Source organism: Haplochromis burtoni, unplaced genomic scaffold (assembly GCF_018398535.1).
Source record: "Haplochromis burtoni strain Fernald_Lab_line unplaced genomic scaffold, NCSU_Asbu1 Contig_207, whole genome shotgun sequence".
In the NCBI taxonomy this organism is placed as follows: Eukaryota; Metazoa; Chordata; class Actinopteri; order Cichliformes; family Cichlidae; genus Haplochromis; species Haplochromis burtoni.
In genome coordinates this window covers 86,435-103,574 of record NW_024582568.1, presented here as the reverse complement: position 1 = coordinate 103,574, position 17,140 = coordinate 86,435, and the positions used below count along the sequence as shown (strand labels likewise).

General features: G+C 40.2%; 4 protein-coding genes across 13 annotated transcripts in view; 3 read left to right on the top strand and 1 right to left on the bottom strand.

The window, feature by feature from the left end:
• si:dkey-76k16.6 (uncharacterized protein LOC566817 homolog) overlaps positions 1 to 2,698 on the top strand; it is a 2,924-nt gene extending 226 nt beyond the window's left edge. Inside the window, exons 1-5 of one of the 3 annotated variants that reach the window (XM_014338109.2) lie at positions 643 to 854; positions 939 to 1,049; positions 1,136 to 1,241; positions 1,662 to 1,788; positions 1,869 to 2,698. In XM_014338109.2, the coding sequence (XP_014193595.1) occupies positions 777 to 854; positions 939 to 1,049; positions 1,136 to 1,241; positions 1,662 to 1,788; positions 1,869 to 2,280 (834 nt within the window). In that variant the 5' untranslated portion in view covers positions 643 to 776 and the 3' untranslated portion in view covers positions 2,281 to 2,698. Of the gene's footprint in view, positions 1 to 642; positions 855 to 938; positions 1,050 to 1,132; positions 1,242 to 1,661; positions 1,789 to 1,868 lie in introns of those variants that run through there. The other 2 variants (XM_014338107.2, XM_014338108.2) reach the window with 2 other exon arrangements.
• On the bottom strand, positions 2,423 to 4,313 carry mgme1 (mitochondrial genome maintenance exonuclease 1). Its single transcript, XM_005936334.3, has 5 exons — positions 3,508 to 4,313; positions 3,188 to 3,416; positions 2,950 to 3,082; positions 2,708 to 2,838; positions 2,423 to 2,490 (listed from the first exon to the last, which is right to left on the bottom strand). Exons 1-5 carry the CDS (start codon positions 4,019 to 4,021, stop codon positions 2,469 to 2,471), a joined length of 1,029 nt encoding a protein of 342 aa, XP_005936396.1. The 5' UTR covers positions 4,022 to 4,313; the 3' UTR covers positions 2,423 to 2,468.
• Positions 4,314 to 4,545: 232 nt separating this feature from the next.
• Positions 4,546 to 11,770, top strand: snx5 (sorting nexin 5). The gene is made up of 13 exons (XM_005936338.3): positions 4,546 to 4,757; positions 6,262 to 6,366; positions 6,517 to 6,627; positions 6,854 to 6,975; positions 7,133 to 7,256; positions 8,262 to 8,357; positions 8,465 to 8,570; positions 8,663 to 8,738; positions 8,831 to 8,870; positions 8,951 to 9,037; positions 9,909 to 10,068; positions 10,171 to 10,256; positions 10,460 to 11,770. Exons 1-13 carry the CDS (start codon positions 4,725 to 4,727, stop codon positions 10,508 to 10,510), a joined length of 1,197 nt encoding a protein of 398 aa, XP_005936400.1. The 5' UTR covers positions 4,546 to 4,724; the 3' UTR covers positions 10,511 to 11,770.
• Positions 11,771 to 14,460: 2,690 nt separating this feature from the next.
• rrbp1a (ribosome binding protein 1a) overlaps positions 14,461 to 17,140 on the top strand; it is a 12,937-nt gene continuing 10,257 nt past the window's right edge. For 4 of the 8 annotated variants that reach the window (XM_014338094.2, XM_014338093.2, XM_014338095.2 and 1 more), the window contains exons 1-2: positions 14,461 to 14,677; positions 16,398 to 17,111. In XM_014338094.2, coding sequence (XP_014193580.1) covers positions 16,416 to 17,111 — 696 coding nt within the window. In that variant the 5' untranslated portion in view covers positions 14,461 to 14,677; positions 16,398 to 16,415. Of the gene's footprint in view, positions 14,678 to 16,397; positions 17,139 to 17,140 lie in introns of all 8 variants that reach the window. The other 4 variants (XM_042226353.1, XM_005936339.3, XM_042226351.1 and 1 more) reach the window with 4 other exon arrangements.

Sequence of the window (17,140 nt, the reverse complement as noted above, 5' to 3'; positions counted from 1 at the left end):
TGTCTTTGGACGGTGGGAGGAAGCCGGAGTACCCGGAGGGAACCCACGCAAACACGGGGAGAACATGCAAACTCCACACAGAAAGAACTCAGGACCTTCTTGCTGTGCGGCAACAGTGCTAACCACCGTGCCACCGTGCAACGACAGTGTTACAATATTTATGTGTGCCATTGAACATGTTTAAAAATTAATCCTTGTATAGTTAATCAGACAAGCTTGAATCATTTCTTTCATCCAATCAAATCAAAGCAGGCTGGATATTCCCCTTTAACCTCGGGCATCAACAAGATAGCTGCTGCTCACTAGATGTTGGTGGTGTAGAATATTATATTTTTTTTATTTGTTTATTTTTATATATAACTTATATTGGTAATTGAAGTTAAACATAGACGGCTAGGGGCATTTTAGGCTACGTGTGCTTGAAAAAAAAAAGTTTAAAAATCTGTGAATATTGTAAAAAAAATTAAATAATGCCCAGTTTCTGTCATGGTGGAACATCATGACAGAAACATCACTCGTGTACTTAATAAAGCGGTCGTGTACATTCAAAATATCTTTAAACGTCACAAATCTGAAAGTTGATCAACAACAGTTTCTATGTGGGGGCGGGTTTTTTGTGCCTCCTCTTCAACTTTAAGCCTCGAAAGTGCGAATCACAACCTCAGCCTTTAGAAACAATCCCAGCTATCGTTTCCGTCGTCGTGTAGACCCCCGACTTCCGATCTCTTCCGCGATTTACCGAACTGTACGCTTCATTTTTTCCTGAGTGGAGAAAAATGGCTTTTGAGTTGTCCGAAGATCAGTTAAAAACAGCGGAAAACGAGCTGAAGAAATATTTACCCATGTCGCAGCAGGTATGCTCGGTTAAATCTGTTATATTTTTATTTCTACAAGGAGCTGAATGTACTGCAAATAACCAACTACTGAATTAATTTAAGGTTTACGGTTTCCTGGTGCTCAGAAGCAGAGTCAGATCCGACCCTGTACGGGTTTTAGTGGACAGGTGGCCACAGTTCCGCGTCATTATGTGCAAACCACACGGTGAACAGGTACTGTCTGTGCAGGGGGGGTTGCATGCACACAATACATTGTTTAAATGCCAATACAGATCACGTGTCTATTTTTCTTCCAGAAGAGTGACCTCTTCAAAGATACACTGCTTTTTGCAACTGATGCTGCTGTTCTAGAAGAAATCCTCAGCAAGTCATCTGTTTTTGACTGGAGCAAGTACTTTTGTGTTGGTAATGGCAACAAGCTCTCTTATTGTTTGCATTGTCACTGAATCAGTTCAAACTGTTTATTCGCTGGCTCCCACACTGCAGCCCTGCATATGGTCACTGAAGTCTATTACTGCAAGTGATTTTCAATTAAATAACTACATCAGACAGTGAAAAGTCATCCTAACACCTGGTGTTTATGTACTTCTACCTTCAAAGTGGAATTATATCTTTCAAAATGGTATTGTCTTTCATTGTGTTCAAAGTGTTATGGTATGTCATTTAGTGATAGAAAGATATGGCACTGCAAAACAAAAAAAGTTGGGACACATCTTTAGTTAAACTTTGCACTTCACATGTTGGGAGCAAGTTAATCTTTAATAAATCATTTTTTAAGACAAAAACAGGTTCACATGTATAAGGTTTTGATTACTTGTGTTAAAGGAACCAGTGTTTCCCACACTGAGATATTCAAAGCAGTGGCATCAGCAAAGGGTGTACCCTGTAAAAGAGTGGCAAAATGTTACTTGATGACATTGGAAGATGTGAGCAGGCTTCCTCCTGTTGACAGGTATTATTTACACATACGCATAATTAATCATAACTTTAACGTCCTGATAATAATACAAGCTTTGCTCTGTTCCATGTCAGTTCAGGGATCTCAGTAAGCTCTCTTGATGAATCGCACATTGGCTTGGTGAGCCAAACGTGGAAGTTTGGAAAGGACGATGTGGCCGTTGGGCTGATCCGCAACATGATTGCAAACTTCCCCTCCTGCTGCGTGCTGGATGCTGAAGGAAAGCCTGTATCCTGGATTCTGACCTATGCATCAGGCGCTATAGGAATGCTTTACACGCTGCCAGAGCACAGAGGGAAAGGCTATGCCAAAATCCTGGTCAGCAGCTTGGCCAAGAGGAATCATGCACTGGGCTACCCAGTTTACAGCTTCATAGAAGAGGAGAACGCTGTGTCCTACAGGCTCTTTGTAAACCTGGGCTTCACTGAAGATCCCTCTTACAGGGAAGCCTGGTTTAGAGTAAATGAATTTCAAATATTTCAATGAGGGACAGAGTAGAAGTAAAACAAAATTATGCTACACCCTTTTCTGTTAATAAGTTACAGTCACAACGTGAGCAAATTCTGTTAGAAAATAGTTGGAATAAATATAGTAGCTAGATTTATGGGTTAATAGCTCTTTTTTTTGGCCCTCTTATTGCTCTGGAACATGCTTGATTTTTTTGTCTCTGCAGCTTATTTCTTTTCTGCACTGGATCTGAAATGAAGAAGGAAAAAACATGAAATTATTTGCACTACACATGAGCATAAGAATGTAATTCAGTGCTTAACGTCCAGCATCCAGACACAAACTCAATCTTTTGGTGGCATTTGTGATTTTTGTAACTGTAATTACTTCATATACATATATTGTAAAATTTATATACAATGTGACAAAATGTAGTAAAATGAGAAACTGCTCTTGACTGCTTTACCTTTGTTCTGTGAATTCTTCGAGTCGTAGCAGCCATGTTTTCCAGTACTCCAACATCAGCTCTGAGTTGAGCTGGTGAGCATGGGCAGGAGAGCCATCCTTGTATGCCACAACAATGAGTCCATTTTCAACCTGCAGCAGGAACAGATCAGCAGCACACAGTAATCACAAAGATATATTTTGAACAGTGCAACCTTTGTAAAAAAATACAAGATAATCACATCATTTATCTTAGTAGATCACCTGGTACTTGTAGTTGGCATCACTGTTCAAAGCCCCAGCATAGGCCGCCACTTGAAGAGGGTTATCGTACGTGTTGCTTAGGAACGGTTTGGGTTTATCTGAAGTTTTCCAGTCAATAACACATAGTACACCCCTGCAGGAAAAAGTTTGAATGAGTCAAGTTAAGGAAATTAGTTTAAAAAAAGATAAATAACTCAAGCCTGGTGTGGAAAATAGGTCTGGAAATCAGTTTTTTCACCTGTAGCGAGCAACGCAATCCACAACTCCCAGGTAGTTCAATGTTTCATGCTGTACGGTGCTTTCTATAGCTCTCACCGCTCGGATGTCCTCCAGGATGTCAGAGACACTCTGCATGTATCCCTGTACCTCAGGTGGATAGTCTGAAGGACTTCTATCCTTCCATGTTGCATGTGAAGTAAGAACATCCTCCAAGGCTGAATGGAAAAGCTTCCCTTGCCTAAATAAATCTGTTTTTAAGTACAACAAAAAGACAGAGTCACTTTTTCATTTGATCTCACCACATTCACACTGAGATAACTCAAGTCATTCATATCTTACTTTGGCTGTATTCTTTGAAGCCTTCCTCTCCAAGCTCCGCAATCATCTTCTTCCTCCACCTCTCCAGGTAGAAGAGCTGGTCTGGGGAGAGGGTCTGCTGAAGGATGCGGGTCACGCTCGGTACCAGAGACCTGCCTTGCCCTCTGTTTAACAAAATCCGAGCTGGAGGTCCTGACTCTGGCTCTTCTGTTTCTATAGGCTCTTGAGAGTCTAAAAATGGATGAAGGACTTTAGGTACCCTCGTCTTTGCGATTGCAGGAATCTGAGCTTTGACAACAGGTCCATAAATTTGGTCATCTTCCGCTTGGAGGGTCTCCGGAGTTTGAGAACTGACCCTGGTCGACATGACGGACTTCACGAGAGAAGAGTAGCGCTCTGTGTCCACTGAACTGTACGGACTGCGTCTTTTTGACGATCGTAAACAATGATAAGCAGAAAAGTGGCTCACGGGGAGGGAGGTGCTTTGAGGTACAATGATGCCTTTGACGCATAAAACTCGTTTAAAAGTGAACATTCTGGAGACTTTCACACAATTGGCCAACAAGGCGATATCTTATTAGCTAAATTACTACAGGCAACTACAGCGGGCCCGAAGCTTCAAAGTATATTTAAGGATTTTGTATTTATTTTCACCACCGGTGGTACTTGCCCCAACATGTTCTCATGTGACTCCAAACAAATCGGACAGTTTCTGAACGACGCGCCTTTTCGTTACACAATATCCTGTAGCTGGGAAATGGAGTTCCGAGCGGTGCTTTCAACGAATAAACTTACGACCTTATAAACTACGTTACCCATAATGTGCGGTGTAACATCAAAATACATCCGTCGAATTATTTACTCTGCCGCACAGTTGACTGAGCTGTCCTTTTACTTTTTTTGTTCGTTAGTACACAACTGTCCGTTACTTAAAAAGGTGTGACACTGCTGTTTATAAAAATAAGTTATCACAATGCCCGTGCTTTATGAAAACTTTGTACAGGAGTGTGATGCGATTGAGTAAGCGAAGAGCCAATCGTAGCGTTTGTAAATTCCTACACTGTCCAGTCATATTCATGTGAGGCGGGATTGAATTTGTCGTCACTGGGATGTGGGCGAAAAAACGTTTTGACAGTTCGTTTTGGTAGCTAACTAGCCACCAGAGAGTTCGCTTCCTGCAAATAGTTGTGTTATTCCAGTGATCGTCTTCCTGGCATTCTTTCGATTTGAGTGCCATTATGACATCAATAGATGAAAACAGTAAAGAAAAGGTAGGTTAAACCTTTCGTAGCAATAAAAATTGCATTAATAGTCAGCACCAAGATAGCTAACGTTAACGATTGCTTTCTTGCTAAGTTATTGAGTTCTTTTCGTTCTACATAACGATAGCCTCCGGCTAACGCTAGCCAACAGTTTATTGACGAGACTGTCAGGAAAGGTATTTTAAAACTCCTGGTGGGGGTGGGGATTTTGTTTTCTAATAAAATTTGTTGCAGCGAACGCGTCTAAACATGCAACACATTGCGACAGAAAAGTCGCTTAGCCGGTGCTAAATTCTGACTCCCCCACCTCCTCCGCGTAATTCAACGCTTATAATAAAAAGACGGTCATTTTCGGCTAGGCACCAATGTCATGAATGTGGCGCTTCTGCTGTTTTTTGTGTCCAACAAACTGGTGTATTCAGCTGCTGTGCAGCACAAAGCTCGGTGGCATCGCAGTGTGGTCTGTATGTGAAGTTTTTTTTTCTGCTGTTTTGACAGATGCTAATTAAACCTATAAGTAATTGTGACAGATGTAGCTTGTGGTGCTGCTGAATCATACCATTTATGTCAGTCGAGTTAGACTGCAAAAAAATAAATAAAAATAAAAAATACCAAAGTAGCATTAAAACCTCATCACAAGTTGCAACAAAACCTGAGGAAATGCAGGAATTTTAGATGGCTATATCTTATAAACTGTCGGTAAAGTGTAACACGTCGCTTCGTCCAGCAAGACTGTAAATGATGAGATATGTTTACTCTTTATTTACCAAGGGTGTGGACCTAGTTTTTAAGCTCAAGCAGGACTAGCGCATCTGGAGGCACAGTTCTGTACACTTGTCTTGAATCCCTGTGCATTTTAGATAAAATGTTTAGTTCTTTTTTAAAATTGATAATGTCTATAGATTGAGCTCAGTAGATTTCATAGTTGCTTTCATTCCGTTTGTATCTTAATTCCTTGTTGGGTGTTGAATCAGGATGAATGCTTTGGGCTCAGCACTGTATCTGCTTACAATATGCCTCAGAGATGTTTGTATATTGTGAAGTTGCAGCCACTGAGGATTTGTAGAAGTACTTTAGTGGCAAGTTTTTACTGGTACTGTTGCAGTTGGGAAATATGAAACATGAGCAAATGAGATTGTTTGTGCCCGTTGCATAAAATATTTATATCCAATACAAAGAAATAGTCATCGAAGTGACCCTAGAGTTATTGAGGTCTGTTGATTACCAAATCGAGCTGAAAGAATGTGTATTGGTAGACACATACGATTCTCTGTGGACACTTCTCGTTTTCCAAATGCAGAATCTCAGTCTTTTGATGAGTATTATTAAGCCATCTTTTAAAAATACAGGATTCAATAAGCTCTGCCTGTCTTATTGTCGAGCTACACAAACCAAACATCAGGGGTAATAAGTCAAAAATGGCAAGAACTGTTGAATATGTCCTAAAAGCAATGTTTAAAAACACACACACAAGCAATGTGTTTATGTTTTTTGGTCTGTTATTTCTCCTCAGTTGCGCTCAGTGTCTGTGGACCTAAACCATGATGCCTCTCTTCTTATTGACATTCCCGATGCACTCTGTGAAAGAGACAAAGTCAAGTTTACAGTTCATACAAAGGTAAAAAAAAAAAAGGAAAAGAATGTTTGTGTCTCAACAGTGAGAAAGAATAACGTTTAAACTTAATCCTAGCCTTTAATCCCTTCTATAATAGTGTTTGCTGATATGTTGTCAGTAATATTTACAAAGTGCTATTAACTCTTTTCCCAGACCACACTGAGCTCTTTCCAGAAGCCGGATTTCTCTGTTCCCAGGCAGCATGAAGATTTCATCTGGTTACATGACACTCTGGTGGAGACGGAGGATTATGCTGGCCTAATAGTGCGTAGAACTATTTACAGAGATGGCTCACACCCAGAGACAGAAGCTGTTGATTTCACAGTTCAACTTAACTTTTAAATCGTTTGCACTCAGAAACCAACAGAAACCATAAACACAAACTTAAATTCCAAAAGTATAAAATAGACTTTTTTTCTCTTTTTTTGAAGCCTCACAACCATTTAACTATCAGTGAAAATTAATTTGTTTCCTGATTCATTACTCACAGATTCCACCAGCACCCCCGAAGCCTGACTTTGACAGCCCAAGAGACAAGATGCACAAGCTGGGGGAAGGTGAAGCCACTATGACCAAAGAGGAGTACACTAAAATGAAACAGGAGCTGGAGGCGTGAGTGCGACACTCAAATCAAAAAACTGGATTTTTCTTTGTATCCTTTTATCTTCATGGCATGCTAGATTTCTATTAGCAAGCTACGTATGTAAAATATTGTCCACCACCTCACCAAAAATGTCCATGTAATATATTCTGTTTTGTATTTTTTTAGTGAATACCTGGCCGTCTTTAAGAAAACTGTCCAAGTGCATGAAATCTTCCTGCAGAGACTGTCTTCTCACCCTGTTTTAAGCAAAGACAGAAACTTCCAGATTTTCTTGGAGTATGACCAGGATGTGAGTTCCTCTTAGTGCTGACTTCCTTTCACGGGTTATTCGTTGGAAAGAGAGGAAGTAGAGTTTATGACACATGGTTTGCATCCTGCTGTGATCAGCACACTTATCTGTGCGGTCTGTCAGTAGCAGCAGCCATAGAGTTCAGATAAGTGTTAAATATTCTGTATACAATTTTTAGAAATGTCTATGCAAAGTAATGAAATGTTGGTAGATTCACAAATAATACTAAAGTCTTGGGCTTGAACTATTGATTAATTAAGTAAACATGTAGTTTGTCCCATCAATTAATTGGATAAAAATACTTCTGTCATTATTAATGAGGAATAACAAATAATCAAAAAAGAAATATCACAATATCACTGCTCATTGGTTTTTATTTTAGACATTGTAATTTTAATAGCACTTAATACAATTGAATTCATAAATAATTTTTTATATTTATGGTAATCTAAGTCTGTAGAATAATGTCATTTAAGCCCTGAAACAAATATTGTCTAGTACACCCCATGCTCCCCCTTAGACACACCCCTGCTTGCTGCAGGTGATAGAAAGTAGGACAGCTGCCATCAGCCTTCAGCAGCTGCATAATTTAACCATCATGTCACACTAAGCTAACGGTTCACCTGCACACATACACTTTTATTTTAACTTCTGTAGCTTTACTGTAAATAAATCCTGTGTAAAACAAATGGCGGTGAATGGGGGCAGCTACAGAGTTCTCTTTTCTTTACACTGGAGCTTTGTTGAACAAGCAGTTTGATGAGGGACTCCCGCCAGCTTTTTCCTAATAAAGATTTTAATGGGGAGTGCAGTGGTCGCTAACGATAACAGCTCCACTTCTGTTCTTCAACATGTGTAGACGGCTCCATGTCAAACTACTTACATGGTACTCAATGAATCATTGCAGCCTTATTTCAGTCCTTATTTTTCAAAGCATCATGTATGAAGTTCTCATAAATAAATTACAGAATTATTGATTATTGTGTTCAAATTCTGTCATTTTAGCTCAGTGTGAGGCGAAAAAATGCAAAGGAAATGTTTGGAGGATTCTTTAAAAACATGGTAAAGTCAGCTGATGAAGTCCTTATCTCAGGAGTAAAGGTGAGATTTATGCACAGTCTGCTTGCAGTTAATGTTGGATAGTGTCCCACGTGAAGCATTGTAGCCACTTCTTTAATGACTTTTGTGTCTTTCTGTTTCGCCTGCAGGAAGTTGATGACTTTTTTGAGCAGGAAAAAACCTTCTTGCTTGACTATTACAGCAAGATCAAAGATTCCACTGCCAAAGCAGAGAAAATGACCCGTGCACACAAAAGTATGTCATGTTTATCTTAGAGCATTTACTCGGTTTGGATGATTTAATTTATGTGTGTAATTTTCTACATTTTGATATTTCTCTTGTTACAGATATTGCAGATGATTATATTCACATTTCTGCCACTCTAAACAGTCTCGCAGCTGATGATATGACAGCAAATAAGAAGTGAGTGCAACACGTGAAATATGTGTTATTACACAGATGTAGAGCATGGCTCTGTGTGACATTGTAGTGATTTTTTTTCTTTTTTCCTGCAGAAATCTTGAGAAGCTGTCAGACTTGTTTGAGAAGTTTAGAGTAAGTAGAGCTTTAACTAATAACAAACAGTGACACTTACTCTGCTCTGGTTTAGTTTGAACATAATATTGTCTCTGCAGAAAGTGGAGGGAAGAGTGGCGTCTGACCAGGACCTAAAACTCACAGAGCTGCTGAGATACTACATGAGAGACATCCAAGCTGCTAAGGTGAGACATGTTCATCTTCTGTCTTCACACAGCTTGGACAGATTTAACCATTGTGCCCAGTCGCTGTATCTCTCACTCTATATACATTTAATGGCCACTTTATAAAGTGCAGCTGTTCAACTGCTCATTAATATTAACAAATAACCATCTTGGCATTTACCGAAAACTGTGCTAAAAAGAGAAAATATCCCACGAGTGGGAATTCCCTGGGTGAATATGGCTTGGTAACACAGAGAGTTACTCAAACAGTCACTCCTTACAATTAAGATGCGCAGAAGAGCATCTCTGAATGCACAGCACATCAAACCTTAAAGCAAATGGGCAACAGCAGCAGAAAGCTCCAGTGGGTGCCACTCATGTCACCTCAGAACAGGAAATTGAGGCTGCAGTTCACACAGGCTCACCAAATCGGTCAATAGATGACTGGAAAGTAGGCTGGTCTGATGAGTCACAATTTCTGCCGCGACCATCAGATGGTAGGGTCAGAATTTGGTGTAAACTACATAAAGGCAAGGATCCGTCCTGCCTTGAATCAGCGGTTCAGGCTGTTGGTGGTGTAATGGTGCGAGGGATATTTTCTTGGTACTCTTTGGGTACCCATCCTCTGATGGCCACTTTCAGCAGGAGAGCACACCATGTCACTAAGCACAAGTAATCGCAAACTACTTTCCTCAGTATGTGAAAGAGTTGAAAGAAACTCTAGATGAGGAATGCACTTCCTGCTTTCTGTGAATTAAACTCAATATTGTCCATGCCTTTTTATAACAGTAACAATTTGAATATTGTAAAATGTTGCATGTTGAACGGCTTCTTTAGGTCTACTGCCAAACTGTTATTCATCTCGTAAAACTATTTCTAACATGGTTTTTAGGACCTTCTGTACAGACGAGCCCGGGCGTTGGCTGACTACGAGAACTCTAACAAAGCTTTGGATAAGGCCCGACTGAAGAGCAAGGATATTCCCCAGGCGGAGGAACACCAGCGGCAGTGCCTGCAGAAATTTGACAAGCTCTCAGAATCTGGGAAGAAAGGTGTGTGTGTTCATGCGTAATCGATGCAGACTGTCTCTGTACTCGTTTCTTTGTGTCTAAAGTGACATTTTCTTTTTAAACTCCACAATCTTATCCTGACAGAACTCACCAGTTTCAAGGGCAGACGAGTCGTGGCCTTCAGAAAGAACTTCATAGAGATGGCTGAGCTTGAGATAAAGCACGCCAAGGTGAGCAGCAAAGTAAAGGAAGATGCATATGTACTATCATCTTTTCCTTCAACACTCCAAGAGACAAATGGCAAAATTTTAATAAAGACAAATATTTAAGTTAAAAAAAAAAAAAGTTATAAATAGCTTACATGTCATTACAAGCATGTGATACAAAGCTTTGCTCAAGCCCAATGAATGTTCTGTTGCTTTTGTGTTCACAGAACAGCGTGGCTCTATTGCAGGGTTGCATCGAGCTGCTCAAGAGCAACTGATGCGCTGAAGTATTCCTGTGCTGCCATCACAAAGTGACCAGTCAAAGAACGGAAACTGGGCGTCCCCGGGGGAGGGGGCCTTGCATGGACATGAATCTCAGCTCTGTGCCCGCTCTCGCCTGGATCTGATGCCACTTTTAAACCCTGCACAAGATTAAGTGTCTTGTATGCACAGTGTCTTCATGTTTACAGAGTCCCTGTCCTCTGGTCTGTGGTCCAACCTTTTCCATTAATTTAAGGAAGTCTAGCTCAATGTGAATGGATCCAGAAGAGAATGTGGCAGCCCAACATCAAGGTCTTCCATATTTTTTTGCAGCATCAAATCATTTTGGGGGTTTTTTGTTTTGATTTTTTACCTTAAACACATATTATATTTCTTGCCTTTCGATCATGTTTCTGCCTTCATTTCCTCCACTCTAACCTCTTTCTTTATATATACTTTTACACAACTTTAAAATACTTAGATAATCATTTCCACATAATTGATTGATTTATGATTTATGTGTTTTCTCTTTTGGGGCTTTTATTTTTTGTTAATTAAACAGTTTTACAGAAACAAAACCGATGCCTGGAAAAAAACATCCTCATGCTCTGCATTCCTGGGCTCTGAGATTAGTGAACAGCCAAACCAACCCTCTAGTAAGAAAACTCATGACTCACATAGAAGATAAGACAGAAAATCGTAGTGTACGAAAATAGCTGAACTTCTCCTCAGGAATTGGATTGGTTTCCCGCATTCTGGTTTGTAAGACGTGGCCTGAAATCTCACAGTTATCAAAGATGTGGGATGGAGTCAAATAGTAGGCTGTTTGAGCATAGAGCATAGAAAAGTATACAGTTATAGTTTTGGTTTCATTTAAAGACACTCATTGTCGCTGCACATGTCTGTTTACTCCCGCTGTGTCCATTGCTTATTCCTTTTCAGTTTGCGGTTATTTTATCTTTATTTACTTTTTCCGATTTGTTACTGATAGTTTCACGGAGACCTCCTATATTTTCCTGATCCCCTCAACAGTTTGTTTGGAAAAAAATAAAATGGAATAAAAATGAAAGATGCACTAAGCTGAAAACTACTTTACAATCACGACCAGGCTTGGTGAAGTGTTAAAAATGCATTATAGTTTTTTAAGAAATTGAATGTATTTCTAATGGATTCCAGCTGTGTGAATTCCTTCACATGATGTTTTTTCATACAGAACATTAGCATTTTATAAAATTTTTATTAAGGCTGTTTAATAAACCCTACTTTCCCAAATTTCATCTTGGTTTTTTGTTTTTATGCCACACATGCAGTCTCTTACTTCGATCCTTACTATTCTCCACTCACGTACCAAGAGCCTGAAGCTCTTCCACAACTACCTCTAGGTGGCACTGTCAGCATTTCTACGGTGTCCTTGAAGTTACACACAGCTGTATGCACGTTTGTGTTAAATCCATCGACCACAGTGGATCCTGCAATTGGACGGTATCGTGTATTAGGTAACCTTTGAGGAAATGCCAGGGGGCTTATGGGAATTACCATGACCAACGTGCTCACTGTGTGACCTACTTTAGCAGTTGCACAAAGCAACGTACAGTTCAGGTAGAACTACCAATATTTTGTGTAACAGGTCAAGGACTTATTGCTAGTATGCAATGCACTCAGTAAATATTTATTATTATTATTTAAACCCAAAAAAATTAAAGCCATTATTATGATGAACATCCTAATGGTTAATACAGATTCTTTAACGAAGCTTTTGCTGTTGGAGTTGTAGAAAAGCAGAATTGCAATGATAATGCACGTAGAGTCTACTCATACATCCGTGGGGGATCTGTCAATATTAGACAGCCCCAGTCTTTCAGTCACAGTGACCTGTAAGGTTCGCGCTAGTCACTGATTGGTTAAAACAGCTGACTGTAGCCAATGACATTATAACAAATAATCAGTACAAACAAAGGAGCCTGCCAGCTGTGGTAAAAGCAAACAGGATTTAGAAGTGCAGCATCAAAGAGTTAAAGCAAGACCTGCCTTTGGAACAAGATGAGATTAAAAAAAAAAAGGCATAGATGTCAACCGTAGACGTGTGTTTAAGGTTGCCAAAGAAGAGCCATTTGCTTATGTGGGGTTAAAGTCCCTTCACCACAGCTACAGAGCTATATGAAACAGAAAAGTATCAGTCCTAAATTTAGTCTATTCATGTTCTCTTTGTGCAGCTCCACTGATTTGATAAGTCACCTCAGAAACAAAACCGTCTGAGAAAAGGACGCACTGTGTGAAATTTGGCTGCGTAAACCGGTGTAAAAAAGATAAATGGTGTTTGCTTCAAAGATAGACTGTAGTTAGATGATTTTGTGAATTTCTGTATCTCCTCCTAGGCACACTTAGATCATTTACAGGCTGTGATAAGAAATGGGTTTTGTGCATTCTTAGAACTTCTGGATAGATTGTTAGTGATTTGCCAGTAATAATTTATTCAGTACCATCTTTATATTCCACTTTTAATCCTCAGTGGCATGCAAAGCACTATTACATAATCAGGCCCAGGATTTTTTAAGAAAGCACAACAGAGCGTGAGAAAAAGGGGACACTGCTTCAGGTGTACGTTTGTCTGCTGTGTCATATAGTCTTTTTTCACTTTGGTTTTGTTCATGGTTGAGTGAGCCTGTGAAAGCATCTGCCTCATGGCTCAGAGCTCAGCAGCGGTCACCAGAAAATCATCATAAATGCTGATATAAGCCTTACAGTAGGACTCAGAGCCATGACGCATGAAAACCTCCCCATAAAGAGAATGTACTCTCTGAATGTTTTTTTTTTTAACCGCACCTGCAGGGCTTATTGACGTAACTGGATCATCTGTGCTTCCTTATTGAAACGGGTTAGGATGCGTCTTCCTGGTCCTGCAAAGATTTCTGAAATTCTTCTCAGCTTCTGAGAGTAAGAAGAGAAAGCAGCACTTCGATTTTGGCCCTCAGCAATATAAATATCTAACATTGCCTCCTTGCCTGCCCCCTGACACAGAAGCACAGGGGACTGGCACATCTTGGGTGTGAAAGTGTGAAGGAATGTCTGGAGGACAGTGCATGTTCGTCCTTCAGTAATGGAATTCCATCATTAACAAAACATCAAAAGGACTCAAAGCAAGGTGCGTGTTATGACCAAACCTTTTCTGGGTTCGTCCACCCTGCCCTGCTCAGGGAATCGTTTGCTTTTATGCTCGCATTAGTAACACACCGTCATCTCAAAGTCAAAACAATTGCTGAAGAATGACAAGGACAATCTGCGAGCTTACCTGAACAAACAAGTGCCACCACTTCTCAAACTGCTTTTTAAAGGACTTTGAGAAGTGGTTGTGTCAAGGATTTCGGAAAGGCTTATTATGGGATGTGAAAAGACCCTGATGTGCACTTGTGTATCTGTGTATTGGAAAAATCTGAAACTCTCTTGACACAAAATTGTGAACGTGTAGAAAAATATAAATGGAAGTAGTGAAAAGCAGAAGTCCTGCTCACAGCAAAAATACTTTGACAAAAGAAGAGGTCAGTAGGTTACACTGTACTTTGCATTAAAGAAAAGATACCTCCCATAGACCTACTCCTTTCAAAGTTGCTGTGGCCTTACAAATAAGAGCACTTTGTTTAAATATGTGGATATTTTGAATACTTCCTTTTGCCAGAACAGGGCAGTCCACAAAAACGAAAAAAGGCGCTTTTAAGTGTAAAAAAGTGTTTCTTCTCAACTTTACAAAGCATACCCTCCTCCAGAATGAGCGCACTTAAAAGACATAGTAACAGGAAACGTACTTACTTACTCTCCGTTTCAAACAAATCGCTTTTGTTTGACTGAAAAACCATCTCACTGTACGAACTTTTTCCATGACCGCAGTAAACTACAACTCCCAGCAGCCTCATTTCCGTCTTGAGAACATTCCAGCCAATCAGAAACCTTGTGGATTTATGGTAGCTATCTGGGGCATGGGGCCAGCGCGTCTAGCCAGCTCAAAGTGCCACGACTTCACAGCAGACCGAGGATTCTCCAGCGGAGTCAGGAGGAGAGCACTGGAAAAAAAGACAAGTTAGCCAGATAGCTGGAAATATAGGTAGCTTTGCTCAAAAGCCACTTCATCTATAACTCGACCTCAGTATATTCCCTTTGAAGCGAGCAGACGTAGCGTTATCAGCGCCGGGGTAAGCGTGGGATTCTTGGAATTTTTTTATTCATTGAACCATCTTTAGCTAGCTTGGAAAGCTGTTAACTGTTAGCCCCTAAGAAAACTACTGCCATAGAAACAGACCAGACGGAAGTTATTTAAAATGATTTTAGACCTTTTTCTCGCTAAATGTTTAGTCTGCATTTTTATTACAGCTTGTGTTGTCCATTTTTGTTGCGTAAGCGACGCTTATTGTGCAGGACGTTAGCCAATTTCATTGATTCATAGTGTTAGCTGCAGTGCTAGCTGGTAAGTATTGATTAAAACCATATAAAATTTAAAATAAATAAATAAATGAAATACTTGGAGCATTTGCACATCACTGTGCTTTAATGCGCGGCACGAGAAATAGGGTGTTCATAACGGTTTGTAAACTTTGAATAATCCCTTTCACTTGTGGTTTTGGGATAATTTTAGGATTAGCTTGAATAAACTATCTTTGAAGTTATTGAAGTCGATGTGTGTGTATTAGATTATGGGGAACAAGTAAGCTGTTATTATATACATCTTTTTAAAACCTTCACGACTTATTCAATTTCACGCCTTTTATCTGAAGACAGTTTAAATATCTTCAGTACACACTCTATGAGAACCACTATAGCCATGAATTAAAGTCAGATATCTTAGGCTCTGTCTGAGGGATGTGTTTTTCGTAACAAAGGTGCACTTCTATATAACAGTTGGGGTCGAGTTGGCTTTCTTTCAGTCCTCTTCTTCAGTTCAGCCTGAGTAAAGATGCGCTGGTGTGTGACATCACAGATAGGAGGCAGGGCCGTACCTTCCCCTTTGAGTCTAGCTTATAGACCCTGCAATGAACAGGGACTCTGGACTCTTATTCTGCACTTTTCCTTTCCGTGTCACGTTGCTTTGTTTTAAAACAATAAACCTCTACATGTGTTGGCTTCTTGTGTTTATGCATTTACTGTTAAGATAACATATCTGTTTCAGATATAAATGATAATTCTGCTAGAATAAATCAAGGTGTTTTAGTGACCCGCAAAAAACAGTCAGCCAACATTTCACCCTGCAGGTGAAATGTTCTGGTCTGTGACAAGAACTTTTAAGAGCCTTGAAGAAAAAGCTGAATACTCTTGAAGGCATTTACTTTAACCTCAAGTCAGCTTATGGAAATCTCTGCATTTTCCGTGTGTATTACATTGGTTTGTAACCATTTTTGATATGATCGATCAATTTTTTGAGCATCTCTTTCAAAAAAGTTTTTGATTTTGCTTCAGAAGATATCGTGCCCAAAAGTATGGACCTGTTCTGTTATAAAAATGCAGTAATCAAAATGATAATTCTAATGTTAAAAAAGTGAATGGCTTTAAATGACACTTTGTCTGAGGTTGTCGCTCTTGCATTCAGTGTTAAACTGACTGTATGAGATGCAAATAAATGTGAGAAAAACTCATTCAACCCGAAAGTAAGCAACTATTTGGTTTCAGAGTTTAAGAGTTATTGTTCTGCTTTCTGTGGCCACAAATTATTGGACTTGACAGTGACACCTTGAGGCCGTTTGATGTAAAAGCTAGGATTGTTTCTCCTAAGAGCATTAATGGTAATTCTGTCTGATCAGTTGCTTTACGAAAGCAGCTAATGTTACTTACATTTTTTCTTTGGTAATATTACAATTTTGTCTGAGTATGAATGACAAAGTGAATCCCCCCCCCCTTTTTTTTTTTTTTTTTCCTTTCCAGGTTTACTAAAATTTAGCCATGGATATCTATGACCCCCAGACCCTTGGGATTATGGTTTTTGGTGGATTCATGGTGATCTCTGCTGTTGGGATTGCCCTCGTCTCCACCTTCTCCATGAAGGAGACCTCTTATGAGGAGGCCCTGGCTAAACAGCGCAGAGAACTGGGTAAGACACAGTCTGTTCGCACTGAGAAAAAGAAAAAGGACAAAGTGTCTGAGAAGAAGAACCGTGGAAAGAAGAAAGATGAAAAGCCCAATGGGAAGATCCCAGAGCAGGAGAAAGCTGAAGACGTTTCTGAAGGCGATGCCGACACTGACGCTGACATAGTCAGTGAGGGTGTAACTGCGCCAACTGTAGCTCCTTCAGTTTCTGTGCCTGTCTCCACTTTTGAAGTTGCAGCAGAGATGCAGCCCAAGTCTGCTGCTGAACCAAACCCAGCTCCTGAGCCCTCACCTGCACCTTCACCTAAAGAGAAGAAGAGGAAGCAGAAAGTGGCAAAGGTTGAGCCAGCTTCAACCCAGTCATCTGTAGTTGTGTCTGAACCGATCAAGTCCTCTGCAGCTTCTGCCGTAACCCAGGCTCCAGTCTCTGCCCCGACGAAGGTAACTGCTCCATCCTCTGCACCTGCCCCGACCCAGGCTGCCCCAGCATCAGCCAAGGCCGCTCCTCCACCTGCTTCAGCCAAGTCTACACCTCCACCTGCTTCAGCCAAGGCCGCTCCTCTACCTGCATCAGCCAAGGC

What these genes read in the sequence shown, in the direction of transcription:
- mgme1 (XM_005936334.3), bottom strand. Translation starts at nt 4,021, where the DNA reads ATGTTCACTTTTAAACGAGTTTTATGCGTCAAAGGCATCATTGTACCT. An exon ending in GATTGCGTTGCTCGCTACAG is followed by an intron (nt 3,083 to 3,187) that starts GTGAAAAAACTG and finishes TTTTTCCTGCAG; the next exon opens with GGGTGTACTATGTGTTATTG. An exon ending in ATGCCAACTACAAGTACCAG is followed by an intron (nt 2,839 to 2,949) that starts GTGATCTACTAA and finishes TTCCTGCTGCAG; the next exon opens with GTTGAAAATGGACTCATTGT.
- snx5 (XM_005936338.3), top strand. Translation starts at nt 4,725, where the DNA reads ATGACATCAATAGATGAAAACAGTAAAGAAAAG. An exon ending in TCCTTATCTCAGGAGTAAAG is followed by an intron (nt 8,358 to 8,464) that starts GTGAGATTTATG and finishes TTTCGCCTGCAG; the next exon opens with GAAGTTGATGACTTTTTTGA. An exon ending in CTCAGAATCTGGGAAGAAAG is followed by an intron (nt 10,069 to 10,170) that starts GTGTGTGTGTTC and finishes TTATCCTGACAG; the next exon opens with AACTCACCAGTTTCAAGGGC.